We start from the raw sequence: 12759 nt of genomic DNA, 5'->3' as shown, positions 1-12759 counted from the left end.
TGATTCTCCTCTATACCGTAATCAAATATGACTTTTTCTTGGCTCTTATAGCAATCTATTATTTTTATATGGTTGTATATTCCTTAACATTAACGTATTTGTATGTTTGCTTTCTAAGTTTTTTGTCATGTTTTAAGAAAGAAAATAATTTATTCAGAACCCATATAACTATCTTATTTATTGTTTGTCGTGTATACCCTTTTAACTGAGCCTACTAAAGAAAATGGATCCTCAGAAACAATCACTGTATTCCTAGGCTTACTGAATACGGTGGCTGGTATTATAGGCGCCCAAATGATATGCTGAATGAATTATGAATGAACCAATGAAAACTGCAGTAACTAGCCTTCTCTTGAGATTCCACAGTTTGGAAATCAAGCAAGATCCAAGCTCAGTAAATGTGCAGGCATGAAGGAGGCTTCAAAACAAGAAATAAAACCAAAATCTGTCACAAGAAGCACCTGCGTAGAAGATACCACAACGGGCATAGGATGACTTCTGTTTTTGGAAACTGCATATTTTACTGCTGCTGCTACATTCTTTACAGTGCCAGTGTCTTTGTATCAGTTCCAGGAAAAAAGCATCCAATAAGGATTATGAATTTGGGGCCTATTTTCTAAGTGCAGGCAGGAAAAAGAAATTTATCTGTATTTTCTGGCTTTTGTTGTGGTAGGTCTTGCATTTCACCAAGATTCATACCATATAAGAGTGAACTCCTCAAACACAGGAAGGGCCTTCAAATTCTGGGAAGCCCCACTACAAACATTGTATCTTAAATCAAGATGTGAAATATTCAGGGGGAGGTGATCTCTGAGTTCTAAAGTTTGAGAAAAACTATTCAAACATCTAAATGGTAACAAATGAGCCACTCCCACATGGCACTTTTTTTTTCTTAACCAGTCATTAACTCAAAACTCTTTTTGAATATTCAAAACTTAAAGACAAGAGCAAGACTTCCATAGAACAAGATTTGAATTTCTTAAACCACTATTTTTCTAATTCAAGTCCAGGGACTTGTCAGTCAAATCAGGAGCCTAGAGCTCTCCAGTTCAAGTAACTGCAGTATAGCAGAAACACCTCAAAGAAGTTCTGTGTTAGATACCACATTGGCATAAATGAGGAGTTAAGTGCACAAACAGGGAGTGCCATACAGAACAAGAACTTTTAAAAATAAGCAGAAATTTACTCTGCAGATAGGGTGGGGCAAAAAAGAGCACACCAACAGAGGTAGTAACTAGTATAAAGTATAAAATACTTTATTATAAAATACCATAGTTGGGGGGGGGGGGGAAAGCACCTATTCTGGTTCCAGAAAACTGCCATAAAGTCCTAATCCTAATTAGCAGTATGATCTGGGTCAAGACGTTTAATGACTTATTTTTTCTCATCTACAAAATAAGGGAGGAGGACTACATGATATTTACGTAGTTCTGCTTCTAAAAAAATTTATGGTTATTATTATGAGTAACAGTGGCTAACATTTCTTGGCTAACAATCACCGCATGCGAGGGAAAATGGCACACAGTCAACATATACCAAGCAGGTATTATTAATAGCCTCATTTTTCCCCAGTTGAGGAAACCCAGGTCCTGAGCGGGGAACTAATGTGCTCAACACAATCCAGTTAGTTAAGAGAGCCAGAGCCAAGAGGGTCTAATTCCAAAGCCATTATGGCTAACCCAACAATGAAATTTCAAATTCCCTAAGGAGACTGTTATTGCTTCTATTATACTACAGGTAAAGTGTTCATTATCTACAACCCCCTTTCTTTGATATCTAAATTTTTCAGAAGGTCAGGAATTTAGACCTAAGTATCAAAGTATTCATTATCTTGTATTATGAAATAGAAATCTTTCCAAAATATATCCTACACATCTCTGACTTTTTAAATAAGAGAAAAGTAGACTAATTTTAAACTCTTCTTGAAGCTCACGGTTATATCCATACATATTAATCACTGTATGGGCCTCTAGAACTTTAAGGTCACATGACTCTTTGCTCTTTGATTTTCTAGGGTAAGCTTATGTTTGCTTCCTCTTTCATTGCTTTCAATAATCACAGCTCCTCTCCACCCTTGGTAGTGTTCTGTGGACCACCCCCCCACAAAAAAATCAAGCTTCCAAGCTATCAAAACTATTAATATAGTAAAGATATAGCTGCAAAAAAATTAATTCTTGTCTTACTTCTCATTACAAGGTGGCCTTTGTTATGGTACCTAGAGTAATTCTTAAAATTATCAATTCAGCTATGATCGGATTACCTCAACACAACTTCACTACTTCAAATACTTGATACAGAATATTCCCACACTGTACTATATTCTCTGATCCTACCTAAAGGATTATGTTGGATTATGTTCTTCAGATTAGATGGTGTCAACATGCAAGAAAAAAATGTATAATGCTTATGGAGACATAAGGGTTAAACTTGAGGTAGTTCCAAAAATGCTCATATTTTCCCTAAGACAACAGAAAAAAGGAAAAAAAATCTTAAAGGAACACTCATGCAAAAATTCTAAAGAGAATATAAGAGAAAAATGGCTCTATTCCATGCTAAAATATATTATGAAGCTACAGTAATTAAAACAATTTAGTATAGATAGAACCAGAGCAAGAAATTCAAGCACAGAATTCTGCCAGTGATGAAGATAATAGTTTAGATTAGTAAAGAAAGAAGAATAAATGGTATACACAATAAATGGTATGGAAACAAACTGTTATAAAAACAAACACTTCAAAGTAAATAGCAGAAGGATCAAATGCCTAAAATACCAAAAAAAGAAAAAAGAAGTTTTAGAAGACCAAATTTATCTATAATCTTACAGAGAAGAAAGATGTCTCTGTAAGTAGGAGACAATATTCAAGTCACAAAAGGGGAAAGAGTGATATATTTACCACATAAAAATTAAGGACTGTTATAGAACAACAACAAAATAGATGAAGTCAAGAGATAAAATGGAAAAAAAAATTTACGAAGTATGGGACAAAATGAACTTTCTTAATTTATAAAGGGCTCATGCAAATCAATAAAAAACAGACCAACTACCTAATAGAAAAATGAACAAAAGATATGAACAAAAAATTTGGGGGAAAGAACACAAATGCTAATAAAGTTTTGATGTTTGATTTCCTCATTAAAAAATGGAATTTGAAGCAACTTATTCAAATAGCAAAAACTAAAAGTGTGATGATGCCCAGTGCTGCTGATGTTGTCAGGGAATAATAGGTCTAATGTGCTTACTGATATGTGCCTAAGTTTATAAAACTTTATCGGGAGAGTAATACAGATACAACCTGAAAACTGCCAAGGTATGTATACAAAGATAATCATGATAGCACTGTTTAATTACAAAAATAAGCTGGAAAAAACATTTATCATAGAACACTAGTCAAATATATTTCTTAAAGGTTTATTTATTTATTTATTTGACAGACAGAAATCACAAGTAGGCAGAGAGAGAGAAGAGGAAGCAGGCTCCCCACTGAGCAGAGAGCCCAATGCGGGGCTCGATCCCAGGACCCTGGAATCATGACCCGAGCCTAAGGCAGAGGCTTTAACCCACTGAGCCACCCAGGCGCCCCAGAACACTAGTCAAATAAATTACAGTATATCCATAAAATAGAATACTATGCCCCAGTGAACAAAAGGGGGGGTAAAATGAGTAAATTTCACTGTGGAACTTAAGATAAATTATCAAGGAATTTAAAAACGCAAGTGTAGACGTATGTACAGAATTGTTTTTAAGTGGGGAAGTAGACAAGTAACTGAATTTCCAGTGTTTTTCTGAAATTACGTGAAACTGTTGGTTCACTTTGTTCACAGAGACCAGAGAAGGAAGTCATAGCTGCTGCATCTTTTAATCTGCTCCTGAATTAATTAATTAATTAATTTTAAAGATTAATTGATTTTTAAAATTAAAAGGAATTATCTAGGTAGTAGAATAATGGGGCAACTTTTGTCTTTTTAATGCTTTTCTGTCTTAAAAATACCTAATACAACCTATATTTAAGAAACTACTTGGGCAGGGGAAATGGGCAATGGGACACTTAGCTTCAATTTATTATATTCAGTGCAGTGTTATCTTTTACATAGTAAAAGCTTATATTTTTGTAATCAAATCAGCTTTAATATATTATACTTTTAACTGCCTGCACTAGTGTAAGGGCAATGTCTACAATTTCAAACCAAACACTATATATCAGAGTGAACATTAGCCTTCCAATATAAAAAGATCTTCTTTTACATTCAAAAAAAGCCTAACAGACAGAAAAGTGTATCTACACTAAATTTTCTCTATCTTCTGAGGGCACCTATATTTATTTATACAAGCTGATATATCTGCTTTCTCACTGAGTCACTAGCCCTGATGTATAAAGGGCAGAATACAGGGACAAAATCTTTATAAGAAAGAAGCCGGTAATCTAAAAAAGGAATGGAAAAACTGGAAACTGCCTAAAATGAATAAATGCAAGACAGATTAAATTAAGACTGCTTTTAAATCGCCTATTTTATTAGGAAAGTGAAAAGCGATCCAAATAAGTCTTGCAATTTCTGAAGATTAGAGTTGATACTTTTCTCAGGTTCAAGAGATCCTATCCTTTCAAAGGGTGCACAATTGTGGCTTTTCAAACCTATCAGAGTGTCAAAGGCAGATGTAATTAGAATGGGGGCTGGAGAGGGAAAGGAAACCATAGAGAAAGGGAAGTTAGAGACCTGATGTATAGTATTTCACAGCAAGTGAAACAGAAGCACATGTAAACAAGAGAGTACATACATCAGACCTACTGGAGGTTATAAGGGCCCATTAATACAACTCACAAATGTTCACCCCTAGGATAGTTGGATCTTCAAACTCTACCACAAAGTTCACCTCTAAGTAGTCTCAATGGATAATTACCATCCTGCTGTGATTATTTTTAAGACTTGCATAAAACAGTACCCCCTGAATTACATAGCATTCTTGAGAAATGAAGGTCAATGGTATGCTGAAGTATATAGCAAGGAGCTATGAAGTCAGAGTTCAAATCTCGGCTTCACTACTCAAGAGTTTTAAGACCTTAGGCAAGCTAACTTAATCTTTGCTTCAGTCTCTTAATCTCTAAAATGGGGGTTTAACAACATTAACTATGCTCATGGGTTGATATAAGTAAATGAAATTATATTTATACATGGCATGACAGTGCTCAAATAAAATTTTAAGAACATACTTTTTGAAAAAAAAAGTGCTATTTGTTAATTGAAACCATTCTGAATAAAGATCTCAATACTTTACTTTGTTTCTTAATGCAGACATAATTTAACCCTTTCTGCACTGCACAGGGTCATCACTAGGAATATAAATTGTAAGATTGTCTGACTACAGGGGCACCTGGCTGGCTCGGTCAGTAGAGTGTGCAACTCTCTGAATCAGGGTTGTGGTTCAAGCTTCACATTGGGTGTAGGTATTTAAAAACAAAACAAAACCTTAAGGAAAAAAAAAAAAAAAGAACATGTGACTATAAATACAAAAGTTTCCACAAGCTATCAAATAATCAGTCTCTTCAGAGAGTACCTTGAGCAAAGAGAGCCTCTGAGGAGATTTAAAGTTTATAAGAGATGCTGTCTTTATGCTATTTCTATATTGTTACAGCTAAAAATTTCAAAAATTATAGCCATTTTTCCTATGTCTTTATTCATAATCAGAGATGACTTGTGTCTCCTTCTTGCAAGCCCCTTTCTTTTTCTTAAGGTGCTGATGCTAAGCTACTCTGAGCTAAGAAACCAGATAACCATTTCAAGGCAGACTGATACAGTAAAAAAAATACGGGAGGTAGATTCAGACAGCTCTATATTTAAATCCTTATGCTACTGACTTTGTGACCTTGTTAAGTTGCTTAGCTTCTCTAAGTTTCAATTTCCTCATCCTTAAAATGGGAATACTATTAGCTATATTGAAATGCTGGGGTAAAAAGTAAAAGAAAACTTAGGTAAAGATCGTGCAGAGTGTCTTCTCGTACCCGGCAATATAAATCACTCTGTTAATGGTAATCTTTATTATACAGCTAATGAAGTATATTGAAACTGTAGCTAAGTCAAGAATAAAAAGAATTTCTTGGAACATATGCTTTTAATGTGTGAAATTCCTTGGCACTGTACTAGAGATACAAAGATGAAAAAGAATATAGTATCGAAACTCCAGAGGCTCAGAGCCTAATTAAAGACAGACATGTAAACAAAGTCACAGCAATTTGATAAGTCAAACAGTAAAAGAAGGAGTGCACCATCTTAAGTCAATTTTTTTTTTTTTTTTTTTTTTCCTGGAAGAAGTGGAATTTAAGCTCAGAGGATAAACAGGGGATAACCAGGTTGGGGGTTAGGGACTGAGGTGCACAGACTTGGTTCGGGAGGATAAAAAGAGCCCATGTAACAATATACAAGTAAGAAACAGCCTGGCACAGCCTGGAGCAGAGCATTTGTAGAGAGAAGAGTTTAGAAAGGTAGGCATGGGCCAGATCATAATGGCCTAATCCTCCAAACCAAGCAGTAACTGGCCCTTTTAAAAATTAATTAATGGGAAAAAATAATAATGGGGAATCACAAAGTATTTTAAGGACAGTGGAGGAGGTTGGCTGAAAAAGATAACATGGTCAGAATTCACAATACAGAGAGATCTCCCCAACTAAGATGTGCAAACTGAGGAAAGAGAGGACTACCAAAGTCAAGGAAAATACAGTTCAGGTGGGAAAGATGCAGCAATTAATCACAAGTAGTAGTGATAAGAATGAGTAAAGAGAGAGACGAAGTGGGTAGTCTTGACAACACTGAGTAGTTGGGGAAAATCCCCCAATTTCTCATTTGGGCAAATTGCTGGGTCAGGAGGTCATTAGTCAAAATGGAGACAACAAAAATGAAAAAGTTTCTGAGAAGACAGTGTGGGCTCAATCTGGATTTTATGTGAACAAAGGCGTCCATTTGGCAGATGGGAGCTCAGGTGAAAGCAGAATTAACTGCGACAGAAGAAATGGACATAGAGACAGAAATGCAGATGAGGCAAAGGTAACGTCACCCATAAGTACAGAGACTGAGGATGGGGCTACGAGTATCTATTATTGCTGCTCATGAAGATCTCACTCTCTGGCTTTCGCTCGTTTACCAACTGGACAAACTGAATTTTATGTAAGTGAGATGTTACTTATCGTTTTCATACTTCTTTAAAAGCATGAAAATTGCCCCCTACGAGTCTGCTGAATGTAGATGCTTAAGTCTACTGAGCACCGTGTCCAGCTTCTTCACTATCGGGTCAGGCCTAGCAGAGTGCTTGGGACCTGCAAGATGCCTAATAAAAATGAATTAACTAACCAACTGTGGTCTTTAGGTCAATTCAAGAAGCCAAAGTGTCTTAGATACTGTTTTTAATGTTCTAGATGAACATTTAATACAGATTAACCTAAAATTTTCTTTATATGCTGCTTTTTACATTTAATAACATAGATTTTTCAATGATCTGGAGACACTGAATTTACTTTTCAGAGTTAAGAACTCACTCAAAACCAGTAATTTATGCCTATCCTTATTTCCGATTTCTGTATAGAAGTCAATAGCAGGTAGAAAAGTAAGATTATTGGTTTTTTTAAAAAAAGATTTTATTTATTTGAGAGAGAGAGAGAGAGAAAGCACAAGCCGGGGGAGTGGGAGAGGGAGAAGCAGGCTCTGGGAGCTTGATGTGGGGCTCGATCTCAGGACCCGGAAATCATGACCTGAGCCAAAGGCAGACGCTTAACCGACCAAGCCACCCAGAGGCCCCAGATTATTGATTTATTTAAAATATTAGTTTTTTTTTTTTTTTTAAAGATTTTATTTATTTATTTATTTAACAGAGAGGAATCACGAGTAGATGGAGAGGCAGGCAGAGAGACAGAGGGAAGCAGGCTCCCTGCTGAGCAGAGAGCCCAATGCGGGACTCGATCCCAGCACCCTGAGATCATGACCTGAGCCAAAGGCAGCGGCCCAACCCACCGAGCCACCCAGGCGCCCCTAACATATTAGTTTTAAAAAGGGAAAATACTAAAATACTTCACCTATGGGTCCATTCTTATGTATTAACAATGTGAGAGATCTTCATAGGAGTACTGAGGAGAATATTTTTAAAGACTCACCACTTAGAAGGAAAATTAGATGAGTCCAAACTTCCTTTATGTACTTTGTCTACATACTTTTACTCAGATAAATGCATATTACATAAACTCAGTATCATAATGAGTGTTCATAAATTGGTAGATGAAAAGGATGAGGCAATGAATAAGCAGGGAAGATGGCTGCTGAGCAGAAGAAACTATGTTATAAGCACTTGAGAGTATGAATAGCACTGTAAGGGAACTCAATCAGTAAATACTGGAGTGGTAGGTTTTGGCGATTTTGGGTTTTGGGGGTATTTTTCACTAACAAAAGATATTTTAAGAGACTCGAGATACTCAATAAAACTAAGGAAAAAGCTCATTGTTCACAGGATTACATTATAGTCAAACTTTTGAGATAAGCCAGTTCTTAATACTTCCTTTTGCTTTTCTTTGAATGCCTGGCCTCCCTCTCATGCATCTCTCTTTTGATGAGAATAGGCAGTAGGATAGTATAGGGAAAGAACAAAATCAAACTGAACATAATGACCTGATTTTGATACTCTTAAAAAAAATTGGGTAATGTTCTACTAGAATCTTGATATCAAATACTTTCACAATTACAGTTTATATTGGGAGAGACTGCATGGAGCAGTTAAAAGAGCCTAAGTTTTGGAGTCAGCAGTTCTGGCTTCATTATCTGTTATCTCTATATAATATATATATATATATATTGGATTTTTAAGTACCCTGCATCTCAGTACTCCTATCTGTAAAATGGGATTAATAAAAGGACTTTCACAAGACTTACAAGGATGATATAAAATAATGGATCAGGAAGACACCAAATAAATGGTATTGTTTTGTAGCTGTAAGCTCCATTAATATTTACCAACTTTTCATATTTCAGGTATATCAAATAACCTAGCTTCTTCCATAACAGAAAAACAAAAGCCCACTTGATTCCAGAGTACCACAGTGTCCCATCACTGGAAAGTGTACCATGGATAAAAGTACCCCAGTAATGTTTTCCTTTCAATCTTACACTGAAACATCCAGTAGGTCAGGTTTCAGACTGCCACTACCTGAGAAGGCAGCAAATGGTGTCCTATGAATCCATTGCAAATAACAACAAAAATACATATTCTGCATGCAAAAGTCTAAATTGTAATGGTATTAAATGAGTAAAAACTAGCAGTGGTTTGCCTTGCACAATCCTGCAAGTTTTAAGAAACACTGCTTCTGCTTAGTTCCTTCCTAACACAGATCTCTGAAGCAAAAACAACATACCAGTGGTCATACCCTTTGAAGAACTAAAATCCAGATCCAATTCTCACTTTTTAAGAAGTTATGTCATAAAATTATATTTTTCAGAAGACACCCTCCATGGTTACGTCATAAGGTTATACTTTCGTTTTGGGAGATCTGTTTTTACATTACCATCGTATTATAATCGCAGGTCAGTTCTCTAACGATTACAAAAGGCCGTTTCAGGGTCCAGAGGCAGGTCTGCGTGGGATTCTAAGCTTACCATTCCACCACAAAGCAGAGTCAACTTTCTATTCTGAGTTTAGGTTTGAGATGAGCTTTCTTCATCACGATTTTACCCCTCAACACACTGTGACTACACTGCATAGTATCTATTACACGTTTGAGCATTTCAGATGGGATCGAGGATAAACATGGAGTAACCGAAGTCAACCTGCTTGTCTGAAAACTAGTCTGATTATCTTAAACACTGCCAGGTGCTGACTGACAACCTCACCACTTGAAGCAAATACCTGTCCGCTGTAGTGTGGGAGAGGAAAAAGGCCACACCCAAAGTTAAGACTTCACAGTGAAGTGATACCGAATTTCAAAATTTCAACCATTGCTATTTTCGGCACTCTTTTCCAGGGTCAATGAATACTTCAAATTCTCAACAGGTTCAAAGTTCAAGAAAACGTTCCTCTGATTCTAATCACTGAGGTTACTTCATTCAGCAACCGGCAGGTCCAAGATGGAGAATTACCTCCATTCAAAGAACGATTGAAGTAACTCCGCCATAGAAGACGACCAAACTCAAATGACCAGGGCTCAGAAGCGACCCTCAAAGAGGGTTACCCCTCCTCCCCTCCCCCAGGGAGCAGGCGGACAAGTAGAGTCTGACTGTATCGCACCAACCAGTTACCTGACAGAACGCGACCGTGGTATCCGGACCCTTGCTTCAGTTCAGACGCTCCCAGGCTCCCCTCTCTCCTCGGGGCCACCTCCATCCAGGCTCTCTTCCCTCCACCCCCACGCCCGCCATCCCAGCTCCCGTCCGCTTCCTGAGCCTCATCGGCATCCCACCTCCGTGCTCTCGCGCACTCCACTCGTCGCCGCTTACCTTGGCCACATAGTCTTTCACCTCATCCAAGTCTCCGTTTTTCAGGGCCCACATGAACTCCTTGTCGCACATCACTGCAGCGGGGCGGGCCGCCTGGCCGGGCAGAAGACGAGGAGGCGGTGGGAGCAGCAAGCGGATACCGCGGGGCGAGAGGGAGACAGGGCCGCGCGGAGCTGGAGAGGGGAAGAGAAGGCGGGGAAGGCTGCCAGGCGGGCGAGGCAGTTGGCCGCGGCGACCGCTGGGCGGGAGAAAGAAAGTTCTTTTGCGGCCACCCGGCCCAGCAGAGCAGGTTCCGCCTGGCCGAAGAGAAGCAGGAGCGTTTGCACTTCCGGTTCACTCCCAGCTAGGATCCTCCCCCAACTTCCTCTTCCTCTTCCCTTGGGCGGAACACCCCGCTCGGGACCCCGCCCTGACGGCCCGCGGCGGAGCGCTCCACGTGCGCAGGCGCAGTGGCGAGGCAGGCTGGGGGACCGGGTCCGGGGGGAGTGGGCGGGACTGAGAGGCCAGTGAAGCGAGTCCGTGGGCCGCAAGGGCCCAGGGCGGAGGCCCAGTTAGGCTATTTCAGGTAGAACCAGGATGTGTTTTGCAGACCACACACGTGGGGAAAAACTTTTTTTTTAAAACACAGCCTTGGAGGGCACCTTGCTCACATTCTAAGTGTCCAGTAGGAATGTTCGTTTTGAATTCCTTTCTCTTTTCGTTCCCTCCTTTACCTTTTTTTTTTTTTTTAACCCTTCTCTCTCTTACCCTCTTTCCTTCCTTTTCTGTTACTTCTCTTTCTTCTTACACTATCAGGCATCCCTGGGCTCCTCCTCCATGCTAGACTCTGTTAGCCACCGAGGGTATAGTAAGAAAGATGGATAAAACAATGCCTGCCGTCAAAGACCTCTTCAATACTTAAGATAACCGGGTGAATTCAGTAAAATGACCATGTATGATGTTGTTTGGAGCGAGAAAACTTCAGTGTGTGGTGGGGGAAAATTTTTACTCCTCTCCCAGACTAACGAATTTCGTCCAGGACTAGGAATTCAGCTTGATGCCGTAGGATAAAGCAAACCCAACTGTACAATTTGCGTTTTTTATTTTTTATTTTTTTTATTTTCTGTTTGTTCGTTTGTTTTTTAATGGGTTGAAGCTTCAGGGCTATTCTCGTGAAGCCAGTTCTACGCTTCTTAGAGTTTGGGTGTGTTTTACCTTAGGGCACAGCCTCTAGGTGAATTGTGCCCAACCCTAATGACCCAGACATGCACACATAAACATAGATCCAATAAAAACTTACCAGAACTATTACATGTATATAAAAGACTATTATTTATGACCCACTAAGTAAATAGGCCGAGCTACTAAACATGCTTGCCATATAGTAGAGGGGTTCAGATCATAGCCTCTGGAAAGAGATTGCTTGGTTTTGTATACAGGACCTAATCCTTACTAATTTTGTAAGGCAAAAGTTATTTAAACCTTCTCTGTTCAGTTTGCTACATATGTTTAATGTGAACAATAAATGTAATTTTTTTTTGCTATGGTTTAGAAATAGTAAATGGAGATAGGTTTCAAATCAAAAGAAAAATCAAATATTTAGTAGCTACCTTGATTGATGTTCTTTTAATTTGACTTTCTGACAAAAACACCGATCCATCCACCTAATGGTGATACATTTCTGGAAAGAAATCTCAAGGAATAATTTGTAAGGCAAATCCTAGAGTCCCTACATTTTCTTGATCTCCCACTCCCACCTGTGTGATCTTCCAGTTAGATCATGATGACAGCTCTTGATTTATGTTTATAGCTCTAGCTTAGACTTCTACTACAAACCATTCTCTCTTTTTTTTAACATTAAAAAAAATATTTTATTTATTTATTTGACAGAGAGAGAGAGAGAGATTACAAGTAGGCAGAGAGGCAGGGGGCAGCAGGCTCCCCGCTGAGCAGAGAGCCCGAATATGGGGCTCGAACCCAGGACCCTGAGATCATGACCCAAGCCAAAAGCAGTGGCCCAACCCACTGAGTCACCCAGGTGTTCCCTACGAACCATTCTTGTATTTAATTTCTTAGCCATTCAAATGTTTCAAACTTAACATGGGATTTGGTCTCCTCTAGATTCTAAACCTAGTTGTCCCTGTAGACGTCCCCTTCTCTGTGAATGACATCACCAACCACATGTCACTAGAATCAGAAACATGTGACAAAGATTCTCTCCTTGACCAAACTGATGCCAGGGTCCTCTGAGAGCCTGTTCTCAACTGGGCCTCAACCTTGGCATATAAAAACTTGAACCAACACTAATGTAGTTTCTAA

General features: G+C 38.7%; 1 protein-coding gene across 1 annotated transcript in view; it reads right to left on the bottom strand.

The window, feature by feature from the left end:
- The window catches only part of MTPN (myotrophin), a 56502-nt gene extending 45574 nt beyond the window's left edge, over nt 1-10928 (bottom strand). Inside the window, exon 1 of the mRNA XM_082693292.1 lies at nt 10462-10928. Coding sequence (XP_082549418.1) covers nt 10462-10533 — 72 coding nt within the window. The 5' untranslated portion in view covers nt 10534-10928. The remainder of the gene's footprint in view (nt 1-10461) is intronic.
- Nucleotides 10929-12759: the final 1831 nt, after the last annotated feature.

The sequence above is a fragment of the Mustela nivalis genome (assembly GCF_964662115.1).
Source record: "Mustela nivalis genome assembly, chromosome: 12".
NCBI classification, from domain to species: Eukaryota; Metazoa; Chordata; class Mammalia; order Carnivora; family Mustelidae; genus Mustela; species Mustela nivalis.
Note: the sequence above shows the minus strand (reverse complement) of the source record. Positions and strands in the feature narration are given on the sequence as shown.